Below are 15,691 nucleotides of genomic sequence, written 5' to 3'. Positions count from 1 at the left end.
CAGTGGTCTTTTCTCTCATGTTCAGACTCATTTTGGCTGAGTATTCCGAGGGCTTCTCGAGCAATAGAGAGCAAGAAATAAGCTTTGGAACGGTCTGAAGTTCTACAGCGTCAGGAGGCTCTTTTATGAGCCAAAATTCATCACGTGAGTCACCTTAACCCCACCTCCATCGGCTCTCTATTAGCTAGACAGGAGACTGATTTGGAATTAATGGAGGAGATAAACGTCTGCACATTCTGTGAATTTGGGGTGTGGACTGTGGGGCCTTATCTCTTAAAGCTTAATATAGATGTACAGTCTAATTCTGTAGTAGACCTCACCTCACCTCACCTCACCTCTCTTCACCTCACCGAAAACACTAAAACTGTAGGTCCCACAAAGCGGCACATTCTGTGAATTTGGGGTATTGCCTGGCCTTAAATCTTAGAGCTTAATATACAATATCTAATTCTGTAATTATGTAACACATGCTACAGAAACATGTTGCTGAAAATGTATTTTTGTCTGTTTGCAATTTTACTGGGTTACATAACTTATACTGAAGCAATAAGCCACAATTAAGAGGCTTGTGGTTACCTGGTATTTTACACCGGCTGAGAGGCGTAGGGACACACGAGGCGCAGCCGAGTGTCTCCAACCCTCTCAGCCGGTGTAAAATACAGGTAACCACAAGCCTTGCGTGGCTTATTGCTTTTCTATATGGCAACATGAAAAATCATAGACATGTACCATCAATTAAAACTGTTCTGTTTCACTAATTATACACTATAAGGTCTGCTCTGCAAGAAAGTAGTCCCCAGCTACAAGAAAGTAGTTCCCGGCCAGGCTGCAGAAACAACACAGGTGCAGATAATTGGTGCACTGTGGAACACTGTGGAAAGAAATAACGCACCTGGGTTTGATATAAACTGATTCAAGGTGTGGGTTATAGTCTCATATACCACAGCAACCAGCCAATCAGAATCAAGGAATGGAACTAGCCGTTTTAGAATGCCTGTTTTGACCCATCCATGTGAGACCTTTGTAAACAAGTTATTCTGGTGAAAACCTTAGTTTTAAACATGAGATGTATATCATTGAATATTCTGGCTATATATTACAAACATATTCCATTGACAATTCTGTAGCTATGTCTACAGGCTCTGTACAAAGGTGCGTCCATCAACATTGACAAATCTCAGGAGGAGATATTGGATTGGACAGCTGGCTGGCCACTCACAACAGACTATAGCCAATCACAGTGTACAAGCCCCACCAGGCTATGCAATGTAAATGGTCAGGGTATTAGTTGAGAGAGAGTTGATCGTCAGATGCATCATGTAGCAGATGTGGACCATTCTGCATCGATGCAGTGACATCACATAATCGAATAGAACCTACCGTATTAATTGTGACTGGCTACTGTAGTTCTATTCGGTGTGAAAGCCCAACCAGTTGACCCATCCAATAGCTCCTCCTGATAGTTTGACTGACTGAATTTGTCAGTGTACAAATAGCCTGTGGACATAGCTACAGATCCTCTTTGGATCAAATCATAACCTCAAAAAAGTCGATAACTTCACAATCAAAGTGGGTGACAAGGTCATAACACGAAAACACGAAATCTCTTACTTAGGATGTATCCTTGAAGCTAATCTTTACAGTGAAAAGATGACTTCTAAAGTAATAAATAAAATCAATCAACGAACTCGTTTCCTACAGAGGATCGCCCCAATGGTCAATTTCAACACACTGAAGACCATAGCTGGTGCAATAATCCAGCCCCTCTTTGACTACGGAGTCCACGTATGGTATCGTGACGCCCCACAAGCCCTGAAAACAAAACTCCAAACAGCCCAAAATAAACTAATTAGGGTCCTGCTTAACCTTCCCTATCAGACTCACCTCACCGCTACTCACCAATTAAGAGTGGGGTGGGGTAGATGACAGAGTACAGCAACTTGCAATGGGCCTGGTGTACAAGATACACTACACCACTATGATACCCAAGTACCTGTCAAAATACTTTATAAACATTAAGGATGTCCATAATTATAACACCAGAGGCAGCGCCACAGATCACTTCCAACCCAGAGTAAAAACCAACTAAGGGTCAAACTCGTTTTTCTGCTATACCACCAAAATGTGGAAAGCCTTACCGAAGGCCATAAAGGAGTCTGGATCACTAGCATCCTTTAAAATTGCCCTGAAAAACCACTTACAGGCAGCAGCCGTTCGCAACTGGTAAAAAATGTTTTACCTAGCCCAACCCTACCCTCCCCTGCCCCTTCTTTGTATATACTGCTTGTTTAGACTTACTGTTTTCTTTTTTCTTTTTCTTTACATATCTACTGCATAGTACTGTGTTCTATTTGTCTGTCATTCAATGTTATATGAGATACTTCAATGGTTTCCAGTGGAAATAAGCTTAGTCTTTTCATGGATCTCCTTTTAGTAGACCTTGTACCAGTGAACTGTACCGTCATGAAACTGTACCTTTTCCTATGCAAACTTCTAATAAAGTCTTCAATCAATCAAAACAGAATACAGACAAAATATACAATATTTAGGAATGGTCTCATGTTAAAAACGACTTTTTCTGACAGAATAGTTTGGGGGGTCTAACATGGATATTTGATATAAACAGTCAGGTACTGTACATAGTTTGTAACTTAGTTACACACTACAGTACCAAGAAAGTACAAAACAAAATCTGTAGTGTATACTTTACACTTCCAAATTAGACTGTACAGTACTTTGACCTTTACTACATAAAGGTCAAAAGAGATAAGGCCAGACACCCCAAATTCACAGAATTTGCTGATACCTCATCTCTTCCGTCAGTTCCAAATCTGTCTAGCTAATAGAGAGCCAACAGAGGCGGGGTTAAGGTGACTCACAGTTCAAATTGTAGATCATAAAACAACCGTGTGATGCTGCAGAACTTCAGACCGCTCCAAAGCTTCAATCCTTCTCTGCATTGCTTGACAAGTCCTCAGTTCAGCCAGCCAGCAAAAAATATGTCTGTCTGTCTGTCTGTCTGTCTGTCTGTCTGTCTGCCAGAGAAAAGGCCACCGTCTTCTCTTCACAAAGATTTCCAGCAGTGTCCGATGACTTTGGAGGCTCTTACCAGGTGAGATACCGGTATAAGGAATTAGGGACTAAAGGGAGGATATTGCATGTGAAATAACTTATTCCACGTAAAGAAGGGAATTCATTGTTTGTACTTCTTAGCAGGATCAGAAGGTTTTACTGTGAAGCTTGTTATATTCTACAATATATCATTATGTCAAACATTTAACCGGTATGAGCACAATGCCCATTCTATTCATTATTTGCAAATGCAATGATCAAAGTTCATCTGTTGCTATGTTGGATGTTAATTACAGTACAGTACTTGTCCGACTTTATTCCATCTTCTTTCTTTGCGGATAAACTTTATTTTGCCGCGCTACTCCTCCCACTGTTTTCGTGGCATACACTTGGGCCATATGTCAAATCGACTGGCTTCATCGGGAATCGTGTGCTTGCATTTTGCTAAGAGATATAGTTATATAGTTTAATTTATTTTATTAATATTAGAGAATACATTTTCTCCATTGACTTAAACTTTTTCCAAATATAGAGATGACTGACATCATAGATGTCTGATGTCATAGACCACATGAGACTGATACAGTATGTCCATATATGGGCATTCCAAAATATGGGCTTAATATTAATGACATCAGGGATCTCCATATGGGCATAAAAGTGACACGGACTGTCACAGAGATCTCCATTTATGGCCATTCATTTATTAGTGAATTAATTTTCCCAATTGACTTGGATGGGGGAAATTCAAAAGTGTGGCTTACAATTTCCCAGGCTCCCTTCACACATTTATTATTTTAATATAGTTTTTATTGGGGGTAAGTAGCAAAGTACAACACAGGTCAAAAAGTCAGTTTCCCCTTTTACATAGGAAACACAAGAAAAAACAGACAAAAAGACAAAGACAGACCAAAACAAAAAGACAAAAAAACAGCCAAAGAGAGAACAATAAAAGTAAAAGTAGTTGTTGACAGCATCCAGGAAAGAAAACCTTAGCTAATAATATAAGCGGGATTCAGGGAAATAAAACCCAGACTGTTCTCAGGCATTTGAGGGGACACCCCGGTCACGGGCTCTGTCACAGGAGACTGACCACCTATCCAGCAGAGGCTGCCATATTTTCATAAAGAGATCGTCCTTCTTAATAATTGAGTACCGAATTCTCTCCATATGGAGCACGTTGCCCAGGTCTCTGAGCCATTGCTTGAATGAAGGGCTAGATTCAGATTTCCATTGTTGTAAAATTAGACGTTTAGCCAACAATGTGCAAAGGGAGATCGCTCGGCCTTCGGATGATTTAATAGAAGGATTGAAGGTAACATGTCCAAACATAGCCAATAGTGGATCAGGGTCAATGGTTTTTTTAAGGGCTTTTGATAGGTAATCAAAAATGAGGGACCAGTAGGAATTCAGTTTTGGGCAGAACCAGAACTGATGGGCAAGTGTGCCTGTCTCAAGTTTACATTTATCACACAAGGGAGAGGTATTAGGGTATATGGCGTGTAACCTTGACTTTGAGTAGTGTAGTCTGTGGACTACTTTGAATTGAACCAAAGTGTGTCTAGCGTTTATGGAGCTGGAGTGTATATTGCTCAGGATTGACTCCCATACATCCTCTGGAATTGGAATGTTCAAATCCTCCTCCCAGTCGATCCTAGATTTATCACTGGATGTTGGCACAGAAGCATGGAGGATGTCGTAAAAGAAGGAGACCGAGCCCTTAATGCCAGGTGTATGCAGAAGAATACTGTCTAATGTGTTATGTCTTGTTAACTGTTCAAAGTGGGGTATATGAGTCCGAAGGTATGCTCTGATCTGGAGAAATCTAAAGTGGTGAGCTGACGGTAAATTATGAGCCCTTTGCAGTTGTTGAAATGACATGAGGATACCCTCGGAATACAGGTCTAAAATAGTGACAATATTTTTATCCTTCCAAATGGAAAACACACGGTCTGACAAGGCTGCAGGGAAGGCGTGGTTCCGACAGATTGGACTATCCAAGTAGACTTTGGGCAGTTTAAGAAAAGACTGAATTTGGTTCCAAATTTTCAAAGAATTGATAATAACTGGGTTCGTAATGTATGATGGTAGTTTACGCTTGGTCCCTTCACACATTTAAGGCACATGCCTTGTGCTTTATCTAGGGGGAGGCGGCACCGTCCAATTAATTCCTTATGGAAGTCACATGTTTTGACGAGGCAAGCTTGCTCTGTGGCTTAAGGACAGCCTTAAGGAAAGCTTAGAGCAACCTTGCCTCGTCAAAACATGTGACTTCCGAAACAGAAACTACAGAAACGTGCTGTTCACTGCCTGAATTTTTCATTTTGGCTATTTGTAACTTTCAGTTACACACTGCTTATCAAATTATGTATTCCCATCGAATGTATGCTTTTCAAACCTACCCTGAGGGCCTCGACCTTGATACATTTTCCTTTTTTTCTTGAAATTATACTTTAGATTGGTAAGCAATAACCCTAACCCTAAAGGGCCATTTATAGTTACGTATGGTTGATTTTGTGTACGTTTTGGGTGAGATATTACGTACAGTAATTCTGTCGACATGCATAGTTCCTCCTCTATGTTATGTCCGTGCCAACCGCTCTCCGTTGGGCGGCGCGCCACATTGTGCCTCGCAGCACAGAACAGAATAGCTAAGAAAAGCGAAGCAGCCAAAATATGTAGAACCACAGAATGTCTTGACCCGACGACGTGATGTTCTAAGTGGTAACAGTCTGGACTGCAGGTTCCGCTGTCTGTCGGCAAAGTTGTTTCGCGGATTCGCGGTAAATGTAAAACTCCGGAGTGATTATAACAAAACACACCCGCATATAATTCCCAAGTATATGATGAGCCGCTGAGCTAATTAATCAGCTCTTCTTGTGTGCCTCGTCTTGTTGTTGGCAGCTGTTGGAGGAGGATAGGCGGTGTGTGTGTGTGTGTGTGTGTGTGTGACTGCGCGCGTGTGTGTGTCAAGCCGTCCTGTTGCGACTTTCCTTTTTTACCGTTTCTTGATACAATATATTTATCATTGGGAGACATAGTTTGAGAACCGCTGTCATAGAGCAGAGGAAAAGTAATTTTCCTCACTACTGCGCCTATGTTTGACAACGGTGGCCGTGCGTACTTCTTGCTACGGATACATCTTGTACGTTGAGTCCGTCCAGTTGGGTGCTGTCCGTAAGGTTCCGTATACGGAGATAAATCATCCGGAGTGTTACGTACTGGGAGTCAAACCGGACCAAACGGAGTAAAGTTCTCTCACCCTCCGTTGCTTGTGTATTCCTGCGGTCCTTATGTACTACTGCATGGTACTTAACCCTACAAAAACCCTAACACCCCTATTCTGGGGTGAACATTTGGTGAAAATAGTAGATCTTGAAGTTCACAATGCGTCATAAATGCCAGCCAATTTTGGCAAAGAGATTTGGTGTAGAGGCATTAACCCAAATAAGGTGTCCAAATGTTTCTGTCACACTGTAATCCGCTTTTGTAAAGATTATATTAGGACAATGATGTAAAGACTCATTTTTGTAGTATTGTTAGCACTGCTGGCAGAATTGACTCATCGTTGTGACAGTATAGGATAAACCACAAAGAGAAAAGCCTGGATTTAATTCAACACTTCTTTATTGTCCAATAAATTAGACCATTGTAAACAAGCATATCAGCACCAACAGCAGACCACTGTTTTAACGGTACTTCTGCTGCAGAGCCAGAGCCACCAGGGCCAGGAACTTGTCACAGGCCAAGTGGACCTGGGGGGTGAAGTCCTCAGGGAACATCATGGACAGAGTCACCAGAATGCAGTGGATAAATAACTGAAACAAGAGACAAATATGTACTGTAGGTGTTGTGTTGACATACTGTACACACTGAAGTGATCACTAAGAGTTAGATACATTAATGTCTTACTTTTCTGTTTTTTGACATTTAAGAGGGACTCTTATTCAAATACACAAGTTGGCACAAATCCTAAAGCCTAAACCTTGAAGGTTTCAATTGCGAGATCATCAGCATTCGAATGAGACATGAGCAGACCTAGAGCCAACAAATGCTGTGAAGTATAGGCTGCCTACCTTGAAGTTGATGGGATCAATCCTGAGCATGAAGGCATGCAACTCGCTGAGGGTGAGGAGACCAGCGTTCAGGTCATCTATCTTATCCAGGGCATCATATACACCATTCATAATGACGATGCCATGATTCCTGACTTCGACGGAGTCCTTGGACAAGTCCTTCCAGTGGGCAAAGTAGGATTTGGACTGGGGGAAAACAGACAACAACCTGGGGGCAGAAGAGATCATGGTATTGGCAAATATTTTAAGAAAGGTGAAAAGTATCGGTTCATGCTATACTGTACGTATAACTATGACCTATTAATGTGAATTTAAGGGTGTCCGTAACTTCTCACAAGGGTAACTCCAACTGGTTGTCTGCATCTACGTTTATGCATATACTGTATATTCTCTTATTGATAATTACTTTGACCTCATGAACTCATGCATTGATCATTGAACATTAAGCAAATAACAATAAATAGAACAGCCATAGTGCTCACACAGTATGATTTTAGAATTATTACGGTTAAATGTGGTATCTCACCTGGTAAGAGCCTCAGACCCAACCTCATTGTGCCTGCCTCTCATCTTGTTGAGGAAAGTCTTCACAGTGGTCTTTTCTCTCAGGGTCAGACTCATTTTTGCTGAATATTCCGAGAGCTTCTCGAGCAATAAAGAGCAAGAATTAAGCTTTGGAACGGTGTGAAGTTCTACCGCGTCAGGAGGCTCTTTTATGAGCCAAAATGTATCACGTGAGTCACCTTAACCCCACCTCCATTGTCTCTCTTTTAGCTAGAGAAGACTAATTTGGAATCGATGGAGGAGATAAACTTCGGCACGTTCTGTGAATTTGGGGTGTTGTCTGACCTTATCTCTTGAAGCTTAATATAGATGTACAGTCTAATTCTACAATAGACTATACAGAAACATGCTGCTGAAAATTAAAATGTGTCTGTTTGCAACTTTACTGTGTAGTGCGTACTGCCTGTTTTTACCCAAATATCCATGTCAGACCTTTGAAAACTAGCTATTCTGCTGAAAAGAATATTTTTAAACATGAGACCTTGGATGTGGATGTGGATCATTGAATATTCTGGCTGTATATTCCATATATATTCCATTGACACTTTTTGATATTGACCTTAGTATATTGTACACTGACAAATCTCAGTAGGAGATATTGGATTGGTCAGCTGGTTGTGAGGTGTGTCCGGTGTGAGGGCCCAACTAGTTGACCAATCCAATAGCTCCTCCTGATATTTTGACTGACTGAATTTGTTAGTGTTCTAGTGTCCACTCTGAGCATTCGTAATAAAGAGTATGTAATAAAGGCTGAAAGGAAGTGCGCCTCTCTAGAACCTGTGGACATAGCTACAGAATTTGAAAGTGCCAACGGAATACAGACGGAATATACAATATTTAGGAATGTACGGGCATGGTCTCGTTTGACCATGGAATAGTTTGGGGGACTAACATGGATATTTGATCTGAACAGGTACTGTAGTTTGTAACTTATTTACACAACACAGTACAAAGCAAAGGAAAAGAAATAAAACATTTCTGTGGTGTATGCTTTGCACTTCAGAATTAGACTTTGAGATAAGGCCAGACAACACCCCAAATTCACAGAATTTGCTGATACCTCATCTCTTCCGTCAGTTCCAAATCTGTCTAGCAAATAGAGAGCCAACAGAGGCGGGTTTAAGGCAACGTGTCAAATTGTGGATATCATAAAACAACCATGTGATGCTGCAGAACTTCAGACCGCTCCATAGCTTCAATCCTTCTCAGCATTGCTTGACAAGTCCTCATATATGTCTGTCTGCCAACGAAAAGGCCACCGTCTTCACAAAGATGTCCAGCAATGACTTTGGAGGCTCTTACCAGGTGAGATACCGGTATAATTAGGGACTAAAGGGAGGATATGGCATGTGAAATGACTTTATCCCACATTAGGAAGGGAATTCATTGTTCAGACTTCTAAGCAGGAATAGAAGAATTTACTGTGAAGCTTGTTATATTCTACAAGTTACTATATCATATGTCAAACGTTTAACTCAAATCATTTTAAGATCATATTGTATGAGTACAATTCTATTTAATTATTTGTTGCTTGCAATGTTAAATTATCAAAGTTCATCTAGCTATGTTGGATGTTAACCTCACCTCAACGAAACCACTAATACTGTATGTGCACTGTAGGGGCACATTCTGTGAATTTGGGGTGTTGCCTGGCCTTATCTATTAAAGCTTAATATAGATGTAGTCTAATATTGTTGTAGACGATACACTAAAGAAACGTGCTGTTTCAGTTACACACTCCCTGTTTTGACCTAAATAATCCATGTTAACCTTCTGTCAGAAAATACATGAGGATGTGGATGCATATTATTGAATATGTCTGTATGTTCCAAATATCCACTGACACTCTCTGATTCTGTAGCTCTATGTCCACAGGCTCAAGACAAACATACATCCTTCCACCCTTTATTATGTGCATTCAGGAAATCTCAGAAGGAGCTATTGGATTGGTCAACTGGTTGGCCCCTCACAACGGACAAACCAATCACAGCGTACTTGTCCCATCAGGGCTGTGCAATGTAAATTGTCAGGCTATGAGATGAGAAAGTTACAGGATCAGTCGATTGTCAGATGCATTGCAAAACGGACGCAGACCATCCTGCATTGATGCAGTGACATCACATAATCCATTACAACCTATAACGTTTATTGTTCATTTTCCAACGTTAACAAAGCATATGTGGGTTTGTCTTGAATACATCTTAAGAGAATTACTTGACTGGTCAATGTTGGCCATAATATTTATCTTTGTTACACCTTAACCAAGGAAATGTTTTTAACAATGTTATGAGCCTAGGGTCATATTTTATGTGTATTTTCCTTTTATGTAGCCCTATATTTTATGTGTAGCCTATGGTGTTGCCCTGCGCAAGTGCGCATGCCTTCCCTTATTGGTGTGCGTGCGTGCGTGCGTGCGTGTGTTTGGATTTTAAACTGGTGTTGGCTGCCTGTGTTTGGGGACTGGAAAGGAGGGAGTAGTGAGGGAAGGCCACCGTGTTGTGTATTTATTTTGTTATTCTTGTCATGTTTCAACTGTACGACCTAATAGGGTCCACAAAACTACCTCCTCATTGTGGCACACCTGCGAGGACTGCACCTAATCACCCTGTGTCTCATTAACTCACTACAGCCTGATGATGGAGCAACCTGACGTGTTGATTTATTTTACTGTATCTAGCCCATTGAATGTGTACTTTTATACTTTTCAAACATACCCTGAGGGCCTCGATCTTTCTGTCTTTCTGGTCATAACTTTTCCTTTTTAACTCGAAATCATATTTTATTTATAACCCTAAAGGCCCATTCCCACTGCGCCAGATAACAGATATCTGGAGATATTTCTCCAGATATTTCTCCATGCAAAGTGGATGGTAGATACAGATTAAAAAAAAAATTGCCACAGATAAAAGTATCTGTGGCAAATATCTGTGGTAGATATTTTTTTTATCTGTATCTACCATCCACTTTGAATGGAAAAATATCTGGAGAAATGTCTCCAGATATCTGTTATCTGGCCCAGTGGGAATGGGCCTTAACCCTTACCCCACACAAACCCCAACTTCCCTATTGTGGGGTGAACATTTGCTGAACATAGCAGATCTTCATGTTCACAATGCGTCATAATTGCCAGCTATTTTTGGCAAAGAGATTTTGAGCCCTATTTTTCGTCCTTGCTTATCCCTAAACTATTTTGCAATTTTTTTACTATTTTGAAAAACATTTTTAAATATTTCAAATAGCTGATCGACACGATCAGCTATTTGAATTTTTAGGGGGGGATAAAAGGAGTGGACCAGGCCTGGGCCTCAGGGTAGTGGTACCAGGTGGTGGTCCAGGCACCTAGGCTGGTAATCCGGCCTGACAGCGTGTCGCGGGTTCGAGTCCCGATCCTGACGACCTTTGCTGCGTGTCATCCCCCCATCTCTCCCTACATTTCCCATCAACCTACTGTATACCTATCAATAAAGCCAGAAAAGTATTTTTTATTAAATTATTAAATATTTTTCCATTTTCCCAAAGAATTATTAAAAATAAATGAAAAGGGTTATTGAAAAAACACAGCCTGCTCACGTAGGAGGGTATGAGTTAACGGATGTTAATGGATGTTTTTAATGAATCTATCATGGTTAAAATGGAGTTTAAAGTTACATTGGGTGTGTATGGGGAGAGGCCCTGGGCCTGGAGTGCCTGATAACATTTACATCAAATATCTAAATATTGAATTAAGCAAATTAAAGACTGTTCAGGGTGTTCATAAAAGCCCGATTAGACGATAAAATTACCAAATGTTTTTTTTAAAGTGAAATATCCCTTTAACTAGACCATCAGTGGGATTCAGCACCCCTCAGTTAGTAACCTAAAGAACTAAGATGTTCCTCAACTCAAGCTGAAAATTTGACATTTTTGTACTAGTAATGCAACCCCTAATGCAGCACACCCAAGAACCACGACAACAACAGCTTACTTTATTTATCGCTTTCTTTATTGTCCAACAAATCGGACCATTAAACATCGAAGCAGAACCAACGAATGCAACGATCACTGTTTTAACGGTACTTCTGCTGCAGAGCAAGAGCCACCAGCGCCAGGAACTTGTCCATAGCCAAGTGGACCAGGGGGGTGAAGTCGTCAGGGAACATCATGGACATCGTCACCAGGATGCAGTGGATAAATAACTGAAATGGGAGATGAAGATATAGGCGTTGTGTTGACATACTGTACTAAAAGGTGATTGCTTAGAGTTCGATACATTAATTTCTTACTTTTTCTGATTCTTGTTAAAATAGTCAAGTTGGCCCAATAAGCTTAAATTGCGCGATCAACATCATTCAGCATTCAAACAGCCCCTTGACCCCTTCAATGAAACACTGAAGCTGTGAAGGCTTTAGGCTACGTACCTTGAAGTTGATAGGATCAATCCTGAGCATGAAGGCGTGCAACTCGCTGAGGGTGAGGAGACCAGCGTTCAGGTCGTCTACCTTATTGATGGCATCGAACACAGCATTCATGATGACAACGCCATGCTTCCTGACATTGACAGAGTCCTTGGACAAGTCCTTCCAGTGGCCAAAGTAGGACTTGGCCTGGGGGAAAGCAACCATCAACCTGGGGGCGGAAGTGATAGTGGTATTGGTAAATATGAGGATTTACATTCATCTATCTATGCACAATGAAGGTCTCTGACTTCTCACAAACCATAAAAGGGCAAGCACAACTGATTGTTTGCATCTACGTTAATGCGTTTAGCATTCTCTTATCGAGAATTACTTCCAGTGAATCCATGTACAGTACTTCAATTAATTGACAAGTGAACATTACAAGCAACTATTATTACAAAAATCTTATAGCATAGATTTTTGACTGATTCTGATTCCAGAATCATTTCACTATTACAGTACATGCTTCACAGTAAAACCCATCAAATCCTGCTAAGCAATAGTAGCGATTTACTGTATTACCTTCCTCATGTATCCTCCCTTAACTCCCCAGTTCAGTATAATGGTATACCATATCTCACCTGGCAAGAGCCTCACTTCCAACCTCATCCTGCCTGGCGGAAACCTTAGTGAGGAAATCCAGGACGGTGCCCTTTTCTTTGATGGACAGAGCCATTTTAGATTAAACTAGACTAAACGAAGGCAATACGGAGGTAGATAGAAACTTTGAAACGGTTTGCGGTTCAGCAGCATCCTGAGTCTCTTTTATATATCCAAACCACACCACGTGAGTCGCCTTAGCCCCACCTTTCTCTGCTGTCTATTGGCTAGAGGAGGCGATCATAGATTTGGAATCGATGGAAGAGGCCTCAGAAAATTCTGTGAATTTGGGGTGTTGTCTGGCCTTATCTCTTTGAGCTAAAAATAGAAGCACCATGTAATGTTGTAGTGTGACTATACAGCATGGAAGGTGGAGCATGTAAGCCTATATCTCTGACAACTAAATAGATTATAGGCTACTCCTCCTTTCTCACTACATTTCTTTTGCGATTTACAGGATGATCACTGTACTGTAGATTTGAGTGTGGCTCTCAGGTACATGTATACAACTCAGGCATATACAGTATGTACGGTATGTGTATCTTGCATTGTGTTATGGCATGTTGCCCCATCCCATATGGCGACATTAACTTATGATTCAGTGGCCATTGCAGTGTCTATGTACAGCATATTATGTTCATGGTCATACCTGAATCAAAAAAAAGTACAGTCACTTTGATTGTCAGTTGTGCCGAATGCTCACCCCAAAACATGATTTACAAGACTGTGGTGGCTCATATTGGACAACCAAGGCATGGATGTGTTAGTAATGACAACTAACACATTCATGAACAATAAAAAACACTTTTGACCGCAACAAATAGTGTAAAAGCGATAGGCTTATGCTCCACTTTAAGCTATGAGGGCTGCTGGGTTCTTCTGGGGAAACTGGACAACAGGAGCATTTTTGCCAAATAGACCCCATGGACTTTTTTGGGGAAGTAGGAAAATTAGCCTAGATGTTATTTAGGGCAGAGTTGTCCTTTAAATCAGCCATCGCCAGAGGTCATCAAAATGTCCATAGTCCATACACAGACAAATGTGCCCGTAGCAAGATTTGGCCTTGTCTGTGGACATTTTTATATTTCGTTTTTAGGCTACATAAAATCATTGTTTTGATCATAATACCCAATTACTGAATTTGCAACGGCCTGACTGACAGCCTTGTATACATTTTTCGAGAGACAGCCGCTGGCCGCCGCGTCCTGGAGATTTTTCCTTCAGAAACAAAATGTTGTGCTTATACGTGCAAAAGGTGGGCGAAGTTGTGGTCAATGAGTAGAACACATACCCCTGTATCAAATGAAAGAGTTATAGTTAGATTGACAATGTCATAAGTTGAGTCCTCTAAATTATAAAAGCTGCTTTTTTTGCTAATTGTTGTATAATATATAGGACTTAAGTGGTTTATAAAACGTAACAGTGGCCTCAATGTGATGCAGTTTATTGCATTACTATAAAAACAATATTTATATAATCAAAAATATAAGTAAATTACCATTGTCGTTCATTATCTTTTTTTAGCCTAATTCGATAGTTGATACAGACACCATTTATTTAAAAAGAATGATAAAACCTCAATGGTAAACATGCAATGGTCTGATAAACTAGGATGCTTTTAGCCTACCTCATTTGATAGAGATTTTAAGAGTTTGTACTTATTCTCTTTTAATGATTTTATCAAAGTCATTGATAACGTTCAATTTCATTTTTGTAATTACGGTAATATCAATTCTGTGTCCTGGTTTTAAGATTGGTCTTGAGTATATACTGATCCAAAGACTGGAAATAATTTGTATCATAGCATATCATTAATATTTTATAACATCAGTCTTACTGTCTTTAATGGAGTTTTGATAATTTTGCTTCAGTGCTTTTAGTGTTTAGTGTTTAGTGTGTGTGTGTGTGTGTGTGTGTGTGTGTGTGTGTGTGTGTGTGTGTGCGTGCGTGCGTGCGTGCGTGCGTGCGTGCGTGCGTGCGTGCGTGCGTGCGTGCGTGCGTGCGTGCGTGTGTGTGCGTGTGTGTGTGTGTTTAGAGATACAGCTGGGAGTTGATATTCTTATCTCCAACATGTGGGTCACAGCTGGAAAGCAGCTGACAGGGCTACACCAATTATGGCCCAAATCGTTGTCACTGAGTTTAGTGACATTGTTTTTGTTTTGTTATAGTAGCATATAATAGTAACACTTAAAGGTTGGGTCTATAATGCATTGTAATTGTAATGTATGACAACTTATAACAAGTATATAACATATTTTAAGTGCTGGTCATGATGCATTAAAGGAGTAGTTCACCCCCAAAATGTTTTTTTTTTCCTATTGATTACTCACACCATGGAGTCTTGTGTTCAATAATATATATATTTTTTTTGTAGTTGTCAAATTCCTAAGACATTTATTATTGTAAATGTACCCCCATTCACTCGAGTGCATCTCCTATGAGCAAAATATTAAGTAATTCACTCCATTCATTATACTGGCATGAATAAAACTGATAATAAAATAATAAAATCTCACCAGTTGACATACATTTTAACTCATAGCCTACTATACAAGCTCTCAGTGCGTCACACATTTTATGTAGGCAATGCTCAGTAATTACTGCAATGAATGTCCTAAAACAATATTCTATTCTCTTTTATACAAGATTATTTATATTATTCAATTGATTTTATTTTAGATATGCTAAGGCCTAATGAGCCTACCGTTGAAGACATTGAAGGGGGGAGGAAATTACAGTAGGATATGTGCCCGTATGTGTAGGCTATGTGAGAGTGAACGAGTGCATACCGGTATGTTTCTGGGCCTGTGTACCGGTATATCTTTCAATATACACTTCTGCCTGCGACAAGCGGTGGTTTACTTCCAGGCTTTGTCAATGCCATCTCGGGAGGAGGTGACAATGAAGTTCTGTAAGGTCTGGAAGGTGCCGATGTCAGTGATG

The 15,691-nt window shown here is 40.4% G+C and overlaps 2 protein-coding genes across 2 annotated transcripts in view; both read right to left on the bottom strand.

Annotated features, from left to right (window-relative positions):
- Window positions 1–11,758: 11,758 nt before the first annotated feature.
- On the bottom strand, window positions 11,759–12,824 carry LOC308303054 (hemoglobin subunit alpha-2-like; the record flags this gene model as incomplete). The annotated part of the gene is made up of 3 exons (XM_080747373.1): window positions 11,759–11,887; window positions 12,110–12,317; window positions 12,730–12,824. 3 exons carry the CDS (start codon window positions 12,822–12,824, stop codon window positions 11,759–11,761), a joined length of 432 nt encoding a protein of 143 aa, XP_080603499.1.
- A 2,782-nt stretch (window positions 12,825–15,606) lies between these two features.
- Window positions 15,607–15,691, bottom strand: part of LOC308303053 (zona pellucida-like domain-containing protein 1) — a gene marked incomplete at both ends in the record, with an annotated part of 21,056 nt that continues 20,971 nt past the window's right edge. Inside the window, one exon of the mRNA XM_080747372.1 lies at window positions 15,607–15,691. This exon is cut by the window's right edge and continues 94 nt beyond it. Within this exon, the coding sequence (XP_080603498.1) occupies window positions 15,607–15,691 (85 nt within the window).

The sequence above is a fragment of the Nannobrachium achirus genome (assembly GCF_963921795.1).
Source record: "Nannobrachium achirus genome assembly, chromosome: 18".
NCBI lineage: Eukaryota > Metazoa > Chordata > Actinopteri > Myctophiformes > Myctophidae > Nannobrachium > Nannobrachium achirus.
Note: the sequence above shows the minus strand (reverse complement) of the source record. Positions and strands in the feature narration are given on the sequence as shown.